This window comes from Typopeltis vanoorti, chromosome 23 (genome assembly GCF_054136105.1).
Source record: "Typopeltis vanoorti isolate ZY-2024b chromosome 23, IOZ_Tvanoo_1.0, whole genome shotgun sequence".
NCBI classification, from domain to species: domain Eukaryota; kingdom Metazoa; phylum Arthropoda; class Arachnida; order Uropygi; family Thelyphonidae; genus Typopeltis; species Typopeltis vanoorti.
Genome location: NC_143571.1, coordinates 20994625 through 21010495, shown reverse-complemented (window position 1 = coordinate 21010495; position 15871 = coordinate 20994625). Strand labels below are relative to the sequence as shown.

Below are 15871 nucleotides of genomic sequence, written 5' to 3'. Positions count from 1 at the left end.
GACTCTGGCAACCCCCTTCCAATCATTCCTCCCTCTCTGAGTGAAAAAGCAAGTCCTGAGGCAATTACTAACCACATTCTTATGTAATTTGTGGGGATTATCTTATTCTTTCCCCTCTAACCAGTGTTGAAAAATTTCCTCTACATCAATCCTATAAAATCCTTTTAGTAACTTAAATAATTCTATCATATCCCCTCTTTCCACCTACCAACTTTTTTGCAACATCTACAATCCTCAACCTAGGAAGCACCACTCACCATCTTGGTCACTCACTTCTGGATCCTTTCCATCATTTCATTTCCAATCCAGGTGGTAAAATCTCTGAACAGCAGATGTAACTATATCAAAGCTTTATAAAAAGGAATGATAACTGCCTTATTTCTGCTTTGTGTTCTTCAATAATCAGGCAATTCTTATGAGCTATCCTGGCTATTATTTGAATCATTCTGCAAACTCTATGTAATAGTTAATAAAAGTATTGCTTTTATTAACTATTACATCTATCCAAATTTGCATCACTACAAACAGCTGAATATTTTTCTTCAAACTGTTTCCTATATCACTGATATACAAATCAAATAGTAGTGGTCAAAGCACAGAATCCTGCAGCACACTGCTGGTCAGATGCCTTCTTCTGAATTCTGCTCCTCCATATAATACTCTTTGGTATCTTGACCATCAGCCACCATTGTGTTCATATCACTAGCTTTATATCAATCCTCATTTGTTCCAAGTTGCATAATAGAGTTCCATGTGGCACCTGTCAAATGGCCTCTCAAAATCTTACCATGTGTAGTTAGTAAATTCCATTTATCCAACTCCACCATCACCACTCCAATAAGGTAAGAACCACACTTAACAAAGCCATGCTGTTCTCCCATAGAGTATCATATTCTTATTCATCCCTGCTTTCAGCAAATTTTCCAATATATTGATTGGTCTATAATTTCTTACCTGTTTTGCAGCCTCCTTTATGAACTCTAGATCTTACACTTTATTAAATCTGAGCCTAAAGTTAAACAACTGATGAGTCTTTGGCGGTGTCTCACATAATAATAATAACCTAGTCAGTGGTTATTATTATCCTTCTAATCCCACGGCAATATTTTCACCGAAATTTTGCAATATGCTAAGTACTTCCAGTTCATCAACTTCTACTCACCTCAATTTCTGGTACATCTGTTAATATAATATTTTCAGCAGGCTGACAGATCCTTGCAAAATAGTAATTCAACCATTGTGTTCTGCTTCTGTCACTTCCCTACCATCAGCACTAATTATGGTTATCCTTCTATAGGCATTCTTCCTAATAAAGTTAATATCTTTTAATTACTTTCTTCAAACAACTGGCATAATAATCCCACATATGGCTTAGCACATGCATTAAAACATTACTGCCCAAATTTCATTTCTTTGGAGAAACTTGCCATTTTTTTTCTAGGTTTCTGCGCCAATGCAAGGAAATATTATTATTATTATACGAGCACCTCTAGAGTCTGAAGACTCATTGTGGGAGACCCAAGCTATCCACACAATCTATCATATTTCTCCATGAACCCATTAATAGACAAAGCACACACACATAACTGACTCTGGCAACCCATTCTACCTATTCACCACTCTCCAAGAAAAAAAATCTAGTCCTCACACCCCTAACTTCCAGGGATGACCCCTTGTTCTGGCCCTCCAGACAAGCGCTTAAAAATTTCCCCTGCATCAATCCTATAAAATCCTTTAAGCAACTTAATTCTATCATATCCTCTTTTTTTCTCCTATTAACCAACTTCTGCAATTCACACACCCTCAACCTATCTTCATAGGAAACATTCCACAGACCACTCACCTCTGAATCTTCTCCACCACTTCCACATCCTGAAGAAACCTAGGAGACCAGACTTGAGCACATTAATCCAGATGTGGACGTATCAAGGCCTTATAAAGGGAAATAATAACTTCCTTATCTCTACTTGTTCATGTGTTCTTCACTAGCCAAGTAATTTTATGGGCAACCTTAGCAATATGTCCTCTAAACTTTAACTCTCTGTCTACCACCACTACGTAAGCTTCTTTTATTTTGTGAGGTACAGAGCCATCAATGTGATACATAGCTTGTAATCTATTTATCCCAAAATGCATAACTTTACTGACATTAACTATTACTTTTACCTAATTCCACATCATCAGCAAACAACTGAATATTTCCTATATTATTTATGTACAAATCAAACAGCAATGGTCCCAGCACTGAACCTTGTGCCACACCACTAGTCGCCTGTTTCCACCATGATTCTGTCCCTCCATATACTACTTTTCTATATCTGTCCAACAGCCACCCTCTTATTGACTTAACCAGTGCCATATCCATCCCTATTTGTTCTAATCTGCATAACAGAGTTCCATGTGGTATTCTTTCAAATGCCTTTGCAAAATCCAGGAAAATCATTATGTAGCCATTTCCTTTATCCAACTCAGCACTTACTTTATTATAAAAAGATGACAATTCCTTCACAAAGCGATGCTGCCCCTTATACAGTATGACATTTTATAAACCCATTCTTGAATTCTCTTTTTGACCAATTTTTCCAGTACTTTTACCACCACACCTAAGATACTGATAGGTCTATAATTTGCTATTGCAGTTTTAGAACCTCCCTTATGCAAGGGAATTATTTTGCCCTCTTTTCATTCTCGTGGAACTTTACCAGAGCTGAGACTTATCAGGCTTCATGTGGGCTGCAACAAGATAAATAAATTTTATATTTAGTGGTTGTTGATATTGTCTAATTTGTAGATTGAGTGTTACTGTGAGATATTTGAGTGTGGAATGTGGTGTTTGGATAGATTTCTTAGGTGGTATTGCTATAAATTCATCGTTCTTTTTAGTACTCTCACATAAAATGGTGGTGAAAGGCAAATTGTTGCATAGCTTGATGCAGAAGACGAGTAAATAGTATGGATTTTTCAAAAATGGTATGATGTCATAAAGGTGTTGTTTATCAATGGGGACCATCCTAGTCAGAGGCATTGCCTCTGGCCACGAGTTGCCTTGGTGTTGCACCACCTTAGCTCAGTCCAGAAGATACTTTCAGGAGCAAACTTTGTTTGCTCACACTTGGATAAAGGATTAAACTAAACTTATTTAAGTGTTCCCTTGCACATTCTCACAAAACCCAGTTAAGGGTATATCATCCTAGTTAGCAACCTAACTAGGATGATATACCCTTGAAAAGTGGCCACTCAGCAAAACGACTATTTTATCTGCTTCTGTCCCCTTGTGACCATCATCACTCATTAAGGTTAATCTTCCATAATCATTCTTCCTCTTACTTGCCACATAACGAAAGAATTCTTTGGGATTTCCTTTGGCCTGCTTGGTTCGATTCTTTGCATAAACTGATTTTGCCTTTCTTGCCATGCTGGTCACCTTTCTCTTTATATACCCTCCGCAGCATTTTCTTCTTCTGCAGCTCGTGCTTAATGATATTACTCATCCATCTAACTCCTACACGATTAACTCTCCTTACCTTAGGTATACAATTTAATATTGCTTCCATTAGATTACTCTTAACTATCTCCCATGCACTACTAACATCCTTTCCTTACAGCACTTTATGTCATGGCACAAATTTAAGCTTCCTAAGCTTGTCATAATCACCTTCCTTGTAGTTCCACATATACCCTCTTGACAGAATATTCCTCATGTTTTACAATCTTCAAAGTCAAATGGTCACTTTCACTAATCACAGGCAATGTGGTCACATTGGTTATGGATAGCTCTTCTGATCCTATGACCAGGTCAAATACTCTCACACCCCTAGTCTCCTCCATCACATGCTGCCTCAAGTAATTATCTCTCAGTTGGTGTATAAATTCAATTTCCTTCCTGCCATGTGATCTTTCTTCCTTTCAGTCTATATCTCCATATTTGAAGTCCCAATAATAATGAATTGACCTGTACTCATTGTACTAATTTGGCATTGCATGTCTTTCAGATCATCCATGGAACTCTCTGGCTTATGGCAACAACAAACTGTATATTGTGTCTTACTGGCCTTAATCTCACACCAGACTGCTTCAAATGAACAGCCACCTTCATGCATATCTCCTATTCTTTTTGGCTGCAATTCATCTGCTATCATCCCCTCCCCATCATCTGCTTAGCCAAGTCTCACTAATGCCTATAATGTTTGGCAAGGTTGCACTAATCAATGCCAAAACTCCTCCCTCTTGTTCCTGATACTTCTGGCATAAGTATATAGAAACTGCAGCATCCCTTTAGGTCACCACCTACCTTTATTTCCTGAATTGATTACCCTATTTAATATTTCTGCTTGAGAGATTAGATTCTGCACTTGGTCATCCTCACACTCACTGACTCACTTAATGCATGCCTTCACACAAACTCACCTGCTGCCACTCAAAATGTTTAAGCTTTCCTGAATTTGCGCTTCCACGTGCTTGATGAACAAAGTTGTCTCTCTCTCTGCAGTCCATCAGCATTGTACAAATCCTTCTTTCCATCAAATACAGACCACAGATCCACAAATCCTACATCATTCTTTTTTGCACAACCTACATATTGACTCATTAGCTAGCAATTCACCTCTATCATATCTTCACCTTCTCTCTCTCTTCAGTTTTGCCTCTTCTAGCAACTCCTTTACATCCTTCCTCATAGAATACTTATCGCCTCTTAAATCATTTTTGCCAACCTAGCAAATAAATTCCTTCAACATACCTTTTTTGCATCTGATTGTGTGACTAGTATTGTGAATTTCTGCTTCAGGGAAACAGAATTTTACCACACCTTCATTAAGTACTCCCCAGATCATTGAGTCTCCATAAATAATTTTCTCTTTAACTTGTTTTTCTTTTTTGTTTGCTCAGTCTTTATTACTACTTTGGACTGCCTTCTTTCTCTTCTCAGCCCTGCTAAATTCTTGCTGCTTCTGAAATTTTTCAATTTCTTGCTTTGTCCTGTGAAGGATAACATTCAAGCGCCCTATTTCTTTATGTCAGTTTTGTTCTCCTCTATTTTCTCGGCCCTGCATTCGTTAATAACATCATTTTCCATCCTGCCATCAGTACTGTCTACTCTAACATTTGCTGCATTCTCATCACCTAATAGGCACTCACTTTTAAAACATTTAATGCACACTGTTTCTCCAGTTTCAATTTCCTTCCACGTATCTTCCAATTTTCTTGACAAATATATTTCACACACATTGCACTGCACAAAATTCTGCAAATTCAAATCACCCGATGTGGCCATTGCCGCCATTGTTCTGCCATGCATTGGCACTATTCTGACAAATCATATTAAAACAAAAAAATACAAGTTTATAAAGTAAATAGCTCAGTAATATTATCAACTTATTATAACCAATATATCATTATAATATATCAACATAATCAACTGAACTAATATCATCAATTCAATATAAATCAAATAAAATTACAAACTAACTCTGATATACTACTCTGCTACTTAACAAGCTACCTACCAGTTAAAATTAAGCTAATTTTGCTTTATGCAAATTTGAACAATTTCTGCAATGCAGCATAGTTTAATATAATATGTAAAAAAAAAAAAAATCAAAAATTTGGGAACCTAAAGAATTGCTTCCAAGATTCTGAATTACTTGTTTGTATTAAAAACATTCTTAAAATATGAATATAACTTACAAACCACTCATCTTACAAGACACCTATGTTGTCATGCAGAAATCACATCTCAAATTCAGTTATAGAGCACATCAAATAATATTGACTGATATGGAGAATGTTATACAATACCAACTACAAGTATCTGGAAAAAAGAATTTGAACCGTGTACTTTTGAAGTTTCACACAATGATTCCAGATACTTGTACTAATATCAGCAGCTAGAAATTGTGGAATAATTCTCTATAAGTAGGTGCTATGAATGAGTAAAATTATACTTGAGGTTTCCACAATGACAATGTTGAAAACAGAAGTCATATTAATATTAGAGTCAAATAATGGAAAGATTTTCTCTGTCATAAATAATAATGAAATTCATTTTGAACTTCAGAGTATTCAAAATAAATGCCAACAATTCCTTAGTATATTAAATTAAAAAAAAAAAAAAAAGTCAATTAAGAAACAAGAACTGCTGTATAAACTAACCTCATAATTTCTGATGTTCCATCATTCAATTTTAGAAGGGCTAGAACACCAAAAGTAGACCCTACAGACTATAAAGAAACTTTTATTATAGTCTGGAATTTCAAAATTTATTACAGTACTAACGAATGCTACTATACATATACATATATATATTTCTTACTAATTTAAATTCTGTCATTTTTAATTGCATTTTTAATTCCAATATATCCTTTTAGAATCAATAACTGTGCTTTGGCTTGATTTGCATATTACTCCAAATGGTCTATTAGAAGATTAAGTAATTTTTGAGATATCTTTACTAAATCTCTTGAGCCATTTTAACTATGATTTAAATCGAACAACTTTTAAAACATTAATTATGTAAAATATGATTATGCACTGCTATATCACATAATCGCAAAAATAATTAGCATAAACTCAAAGAACACAACTTTTTTATTATCATCAACAATGTTATTATCCAACAATGAGCTTTATTAATCATACTGTATATTTTTAAATCGTATTGTACAATAAAGTCAGATGGATACCAACAACAAGATTTCAAGTTTTGTAACAACCACAGTAATTTATTATTATTATCATCCCAAGACCACCATGGAGTCAAAGACTCATCGCAGGAAGTCCCTCTATCACACACATGGCTATCATCATCATCAAATTCCTGACATATATCCTCAAGGAGTGTACAGGATATGATAGTACTACATGAAAAATTAACATCATTACTAGCTTCCATCTACAATTTTCCTCCAAATCAGCCTGTTATCAGTCAAGACTCCCACATTATCACATCTTATATTTCTATCTTCTAAGACTTTTTTTACTGTATCGATCAAATTATATGTTGATTTTTCTCTGGGTCTTTTTCCTGGCAACTGAGCAGAGAACACTCGTTTTGCTAAACTTTCCTCTCCCATTCTGTTTAAGTGACCATACCACCTGAGAATTAGCTCTGCTAACACATTCCTGGATGCTAACAATGTCAAGTTCTTTCCTAATATCCTCATTTTTAATATGATATTGCCATTGAAGCCATCTGTTCATGCCCCTAATCTTTATCAGGACTCTCATCTGCTTTCTCTAGTCCTTGGTCAAGTGTTTTACTTTGGCCCAGCTTTCAGATCCATAAGTTAATACTGGTTTGAACACTGTATTGTATACAGCTAATTTAGTATTTTGACTAATTTCACTCTTTAATTAGCCATCTTCACTAAAAATCATGCCTAAGTAGCTGAAATGTTTTACTTGTTCTATAGGTTCTCCATTCACAATACAGTTGATATTTTCAATGCCTATTTTCATTGTCTTTGCCTTGTTATTGCTGACCGTCATACCATATCTATTACAACAGTTATTCAATTTAACATCTGAGATTAACATCTCCAGTTTTGATATCAGATTTAATATCACTTTCCTTCATAATGTGATCCATATAAATAATGAATAACAGAGGGGACAGTGTACAGCCTTGTCTGACACCAGATTTAACATTAAACCACCTTCCTATACTTCCTTCAATTCTAAATGCTGACTTACAACTCAAATAAAGACTAAGTATTGCTTGATATAATGTGCCCCACTGACACCATACAACTGTAGCGTTTTGAATAGCTTCTCTTTCTTTCTCTTGGCACCGTGTCATTTGCCTTTTCCAGATCTACAAAACGTAAATACAGATCTGTCATATTTCCATGATTTCTCAACTATTTGTCGTAAAGTGAAAATCTGATCCTGACAGCCTCTATTTAGCCCGAATCCAGCTTGTTCTTCACCAAGCTTCTCTTCCACACTCTTTCTCAACCGTTTCTCAACTGTATTACATATATCTTACCAGTTTTATTTCCCTTTTTATATATGGGTGCTATGAGCATTCTGCTCCAATCATCCAGAATTCATCCCTCTGTCCAGGCTTTCTGAACTATGTAGTGCGGCCACTGTAAGACTTTTATACCTCCATACTTGAGCATATCTGGTCGAATATCATCTACTCCTGCTGCCTTTCAACATTGCAGGCTTTTGATTGCTTTTTCTACTTCAAGTAGAAAAAGTATGGATATGTATTCCTGACTGCATGCCTGTTGAGATTTTTTACAACTGTGCTGTCATCAATGCTTGTTTTATTTAGCAATTTTTCGAAATAATTACTCAATACTTCAAGGATATCTATTTCTCCCATTTTCATATCACCTTTATCATCTCTTATTCCTTTTACAGCACACTTTCCTCCATTTCTTAGTTTTTTTTCAACAACCTCCAGAATATCTTGCCACCTTATTGATATTTATTTTCTATGTTCTTGCCAAAGTCCTCCCATGACTTTTGTTTAGCTAGTTTTACACAGTGTTTAGCTTTCTTACTTTTGTCTCGGTATTGTATAAGAGCACAAGCTGACTTATTCGCCAGGAACTTTTGATATGCTTTCTTCTTTTCCTTCACTGCCTCTAACTTTTTGTGTCCACCATGGAGTTCTGATTTTTCTATCCTTGCAGACAACCTCACCACATGCCCCTCTGGCTGAATCAATCAAGGTTTTCTTCAAGGCTTGCCACTGAATCTCCAAGGTTTGGTTCCTGCTCTCAAACTCTTTCGTTTTTTTTTCAATAATCTTTGTGCATTTTAGTCTACAGTTCACATTTAAGAGCTGCTCAACTTTTATTTGCTTTAAAACTTTCTTACATGCTCTTCTTTTCAATATGTAATTCAATTTTATCCTGCTCAAGACTAAATGGTGATCACTTTCAATTTCAAATCCTCTGTATACTCTGGTGTCCTTCACCTGGGAGAAAATATCACTATCAACAATAACATAGTCAATGAGACTTTTCTTATTTCTTGCCTCTTCTCTTCATGTGAACTTGTGCATATTTTTATGTTGGAATATTGTGTTAGTAATAACCAATCCATGTCCTGAGCAGAAATCCAACAGGTATTTTCCATTATGATTAGCTTTGCTCTTTTCTCCAAATTTTCCCAAAATATAAGGTGGCCATAAATTAACTTTCCTTCTTTGGAGGTATCTGTAGCTAAAACTAATGCATAAAATGAGACCACATTTTAAATTGAGACTTTTGAAGGCATGGGGAGACGAATTCCGCGAAAAAAAAAGATTTAGTACCAAAAGTCGCCGACAGAGGAAATTTTGGTGCTGGCAGAGCCAAAAGCAGTTAAATATTTGCAGTAAACGCAGGTAAAAAGGATGATGCAAATTTTACTGTGCATACGTGACAGCAGAGCCACCAATTCCACTTAAAAAGGGATTGGGAAATTTCAGGCAGTTATTCGAATGACTGACAAATTGTGCTCAATATGCATCCTACCTTGCCTCAGCGTGCTTTACTTAAATTGTTTTACCTTAAACAGTGCAATGCCGTACAGCCCCTTCGGGAATTTAGAAGGCTTCATAACCTGCGTACAGGTCCTATGTTAGCTGTAGCACTGAGAGCTATGATTAAGAAGTTTGAAGAAACTGGATCACTAGGAGTTAGATCTGGCAGAGGACGGAAAGCAGTGCAAGAAGAGACAGTAACAGACATTGCTACTGCGGTGTTCGATGACAGAGGGACCAGTACTGGTCCAAGCGCTCATGCCATAGCTTGCAAACTCGTTATGGCTTATGGTACAGTCTGGAAAATCTTACGGAAAATGCTTCACTTTTATCCGCATAAGTTCAGTCGTGTGCAAGCACTAACTACTGCAGATTATGATAAGTGAATGACCTTCTTGCTAACGTTTCTTGCCCAAATGGAGGTCAATAATGACTAGCCTTGGAGAATATTGTGGGGTGATGAGGCTCAGTTTTATCTGAATGGGTAATCTATCAAAAGTCTAAGTATACTTCTGTGCATCCATCCAATTTTCATCTATTGGACAGCCTCATCCAATGTGGTTGTCACCTTATTGTAATAAGTAAATAGATTACTAAAACATGATATCCCTTTAGAAAATCTGTGCTGTCCATCAAATATAATATCAATGTTGTCAATCCAGTTCTGGATCCTGGTTCTGACTAACCTCTCCAACACTGTAACCACAACACCTAACATGCAGATTGGCCTATAATGTGATGCCTAAGTTCTGTCACTTCTCTTATGAAGCAGGTACAATCTTGCCTTTCTTCCACTCCTTTGGAACTCAACCCAATGTGTTAAGACAGATGTCACATCGTCCTCAAAATACAAGGTAATATATCATCAAGTCCCACAGCCTGATTAACAATTCCACATATACAATACCTCTTGCTCAATTCACAGTCAGTCTCTCTTCCTTGTCATGTACTGAATGGCAAATTCGCCATGATGCCACATTTACAAGGATGAAAGACCTTTATGAACTGCTTATTTAATATCTCAACTATATCCTTTGCAGCAGTTATCCTTATACCACCCACTCTAGTTTCTCCAATCAACGTCATCTTAACATAATCATTCTTTTTTTTTTTTTTTTTTGCTGGCCACATATGGAAAGAACTCCCTGGTTTTTTTGGCTTCATTAGCTAACTGCTGCTCATACTGCACTTTTGCTAGCCTTACTAACCAAGTCACCTTCCTTATCTGTTCTTTGTACTCTACATGTGATTATTACTACTTATAGTAATGCTTTATTTCTCTGTATCGCATGTTTAATCTCTTCATTCATCCATTTCACACCTACCTTATTTAACTTTCTGACTGTAGGAATACATTTAGACATTACTTCTACTACATCTCCTTTCCCCCCAATTCCTCATTCCATGCTACAGCTGCAAGCTGTTTCCATTTATAATGACATCCTCTGATGAGATGATCAAATTCAGGACACTGAATTCTTGCATGCTGTCTATTACATATTAACTGAAGTAGTTGTTCCTTAAAAACTCGAGAAATTCATTTTCTTTACTTCTGGTTGATACCTTGTCATCCTCATCCCAATCTACATTGCCATAATTAAAATCAACCCTTTCCTATTTACTTGGCTAATCTGCTTATTCATGGTCACTAACCTCCACATTACCTGGTCTATAGCAACATCCAACTAAGTATTTCATTCTATTTATCTCTATCTCACACCATATTGATCATCAATAGGACTCTGCCTCACTTTTTTTTTTTTACCCTTTCTTGTCATCAAGAAAAACATCATACCTTCCATCTTTATTCCTGTCAAGATGTCATCCTGTCCCAGCCACATCTCAATTATTCCAACAATTTTTGGGTGAACCAACTCAATCAATGCAACCATTTCATTTATCTTGTTTCTGATACTTTTAGCATTCCTATACAAACATAAACAGCTGATTTCTGGTTCTATAACAAGTTTCACTGACACTTATGGGTGTAGCATCACTACACCTTTCTCAAGCCATTTCTTTTTCTCCTTACCCATTCCAGAACTTTCTTCGAATCCAACTCCCACACTCATGTGACCCACGTCTCCATTCATAAGTACCACTTCAATCCCTACTTCCTTACTCTTCTCGTCTTTCACATCACTTCTTACTTGCTTAGATTCATTCTCTGCACACATTATTCTCTAATAACAGTCTCTCCAAATGACTCACGCAAAACCATTCAAATGCAGTCCAATTTGTTCTTTAAATCCATTCTGTGCATTACCAAACTGTACTCCTTTTTCTTCACACATTTCTGCTAACATATTATTCCTACTCTTGCTCTCCATCTCATCACTGTCATATCTGTGCAACACACTGACTACCTTTCCTATCACATTATCTTTTGTCATTCTCAACAATGTTCTGATATCCAATCTCACATTCTCTTTGCTCCTAGTCAAATCATTTGTTCCTACTACCACTACCAACTCTTTTGCTCACTTACTCCTCATGTCCAATGCCTCAATCACTCTATTCATTTAACCTACAAGAAAACAAACCTTGTGCATATTCTCATTCACCACACTTCTAATAATTGAATACCAATAAAATACAATTTGCAAGTCTTTCATTACCTCTTTCATACTGACATCATTAATTTCTGTCTTCTTTTTCACTCTTCCATACATTTTTACATCTCTCTTTATTTCCCTCTGCATCTGCTTCATCTCCTGCCTCATCTTCACCAATTCAGCTTTCAAATCTTGAATCATTTTTTTTTGCTATCACACACACACACAAAGTTGTTTGCCATCCACCCAGATCAGCATTTACTGTTAACTGCACTCTGTTTTGAAATGTCATTATCACACACTTTATCATTAATTGCACTCTTTTATTTGCTATCAGTTTCAAATGCTTTCTTGACACTCACACAATCTTCCTCAACAACCATTTCAGTTATGATACCATGTTCTCTACTCTGATTTAAACAAGCCTCGTGGTCCATTAGAATATCACACTTCATGCATACCAGCACTCGTTCCTTTCTCTTATCAGCCTCTCCATATAAACATCCAGAGCATCTCCCCCCCCCCCCCCACACACATATACACTGGTGTCCAAAAACTAAGGATGAACTACATTTTTACCTGTATATGAAAAAAATTTCCATTACTACAGCCAAATATGGACATAAATTATTGCCAACATACTAATAAATTAGATTACACAAAAAATGTGTTATAATGAATTAAATTGTATTTTGGCAAAAAACCTATTTTGCCAAAGTTACAAATTCCTTAAGGAAGTAGTTAAGGAATTAATGTACAATGATTACAGATAACTATGTGGCGAGACATTTCAGTATAGAATATGTCCGCCCCGAACTACGATGCAGCTCTCACAACATCGTACCATGCTTAGCACCAAGTGATTCAGGAGTTCTTGTGGCAAACTGACTCACTCCTCCTACCGACTAAGGCTTTGTTTGTTTTCTAGAGGGAAATTTTGACTGCAATGCATCTCCCTATTGTATCCCAAACGTGTTCTAAGGGGCTGAGATCTGGAGAGCATGCTGGCTACTTGACTTGATTAATATTTTTGGTCTCCAGAAGTATCTCTACTGCTTATGGATGATGTGGTGTGGCATTGTTATCCATAAAAATGCTATGCATAATGGGAAGGGTCACTACTCAGACTGGTTTCAACCTTTATTGAGGTCTCATCAGTGGTAGCCAGACCCAGGAGAGATACCAAGGTTGAAGTAATGCAGAAGTCATAAATCTCATATACAAGTAGCCAAAAGGTGCTAGACCTTATTAATAAAAATCTCTGGATGAGAGAAAAATGTTGAAAGTTTTTTTACTTTGGTTCTACTATACATTAAAGATACTATAATAAATTTAGTTTAATCCTTTATTAAAGATACTAAGAAATTATACACTTGATTTTAATCCTTTACCCAAGAAATCCTTTACACAAAACAATGTTTTGTGCATGAAATATATTCACCTCTTATCTCTCCTAGGTATGGCTCATGCACCTGCTCAACACACATCCTCCTTGTACAGATTACAGGGAAAGTCTCTAATTCTACCCTTGCTTTACTCTATTCTATGAAAAATCTTCTCCACATTAATCTGGTAACAAGCTCTTGCCAACTTACATGTCTCAATCATCTCTCCTCTTCTATTCACAAAAACTTTGTAAGTTGCATTCCCTCAATCTCTCCTTGTATCCGATATTCCGTAGCCCTAACACTTAGTAACATTCTCTGGACTTTTTCCATTACACCCTCTCCCATGTAAACAAGGTGACTAAATCTGTATACAATAGCCCACATGTGGCCTGATCAAAGCCTTATACAAAGAAACCATAACCTCTTTGCTTCTGCATGCCAATGTCCTCTTCATTATTGCCATAATCTGTTGGGTGTTCTTACAATTTTTACAATGTGATCCCTGAACTTCAAGTCTCTATCCACCAACACTTCCAGATCTCTCTCTCATCTCCTTCATCTTAAAACTTGCCTACCAAATTTCAAGACCCTCCACTTTGCAACATTAAACTGATAGCTCCAATCATTTGCCCACTCACATAGTCTATTCAGATCTTCCTGCAAGGCCACATCTACTCTACTTATCACGGCCCTTCCCAATTTTGCATTATTGGCAAATATCTAGTTGAAATTTCTAGTTAAGCCAGTTCCAATGTCAATAAAATACAAGTTAAACAATAATGCTTCCAAAACAGATCCCTGTGGCACTCCACTTGTGGCCTTCCTCTTTTGGGATACCACTCCTCCATACACTACCTGCTGATACCTGTCCAACAGCCCATCAGCTATCCAACTCATTAGTCTGTTATATGATCACATCTATATAATCAATTTCTTTCAATTTAGCTACTAGCTTGTCATTTAGCAATCTATCAAAGGCTTTAGAAAAATCTAAGTATCCACAGTATATGAATCTCCTTTATCGAGTGAATTTGCTCTTGTAATATGTAAGCAGATTGCTGAAATATAACTCTCCCTAACAAACCCATGCTAACTAAAGAACATTGTTATTATCGACCCATTTCTAGATCCTAGTCTTCACCAACTTTTCTAATACCTTAACAACAATGCCAGACACACAGATTGGCCTATAATTTGTAGTGAGTCTTATCCCCATCCTTCCCCCTTTGCGAAGTGGAAAACTTTTTCCCACCTTCCATTCCTTTGGGACTCACCCTCTCACAAGACTCATGTTTAACAGGTGTGCAAAAGGTGCCTATAATTCCCAACAGCATTCCCTTAAGACATTTGGCAGCTAATAATTCAGAAGGCCTGGTCAGAGGGTTGAATTCTAGTTGATTGGAGTAGTGCTCTTATAATATCCAACCAAATAAAGGGAAATAAAACAATGTGAGAATTACAAAGACATTTCACTAATGAGAGTTCATGGTAAGATTTATGCAAGTGTACTTGAGAAAAGACTAAGAAAATTGTGGAGAAGAACAAGCTGAGTTCAGATCAAATAGAGGTTGACAAGATCAGATTTTCACTATAAGACAAATAGTTGAGAAATCATAAGAATATAACAAGGATCTGTATTTAAGTTTTGCAGATCTGGGAAACACATATGACAAGGTGCTGAGGCTCTTCAAATCACTACAGTCATATGGTATAAATGGAATGTTATATCGAGCACTATGTTATTATTATTATTACCTGACACCTCCAAGGGAAGTGTTAGGTAATAATAACACTCCTTCTCCACCACTTAATACATCAACTACACAATGCCACTACCATCATGAATTGTAAGTCAGCAGTTAGAACTGAAAAAAATATGGGAATGTTAAATCAGGTATAAAACTAGGGTGCATATTACCACTATTATTCATCATCTGTATAGATCACATTATAAAGAAGTGGTATTAAACCAGATATCAAAATTGCACATATTACTCTCAGATCTATTTATTCAAATTGTGCTATCTTCTAAATAAATTCAGTACAAGTCTACAGGATTCCCTGACAAAACTGAGATGTTTTCAACTGCATCATGAATGGAGAACACACACACAAATTCATTTCTGATATTTAAGTACAATTTTTAGTGAAGATGACAAATTAAATATGGAAATGGACAACAGAATTAGCAAAGCTTGTACAGTAGGAAGTGATCTGAATAAATTTCTATGGAATAAGAGAGAAATTAGCCAAAACACCAAACAAGCTATATACAAAATTCTTTGCCAGGATGGCAAGAAAAACACCCAGAAGAAGACCAAGATCTAGATGGATTGATACTAGAAATATAAGATCTATTTCTTATATATCTTATGAAATAGAGTCTTGAGAGATAAATTTAGAGGAAAATTGTTAATAGGAAGTAATGATGTAACATTATAAAAATCAAG

At 36.0% G+C, this 15871-nt stretch overlaps 1 protein-coding gene across 1 annotated transcript in view; it reads right to left on the bottom strand.

Moving 5' to 3' along the window:
• Nucleotides 1-15871, bottom strand: part of LOC150093672 (uncharacterized) — a 175272-nt gene that overhangs the window by 126795 nt on the left and 32606 nt on the right. The window contains exon 4 of the mRNA XM_090412714.1: nt 6151-6218. Coding sequence (XP_090268840.1) covers nt 6151-6218 — 68 coding nt within the window. The remainder of the gene's footprint in view (nt 1-6150; nt 6219-15871) is intronic.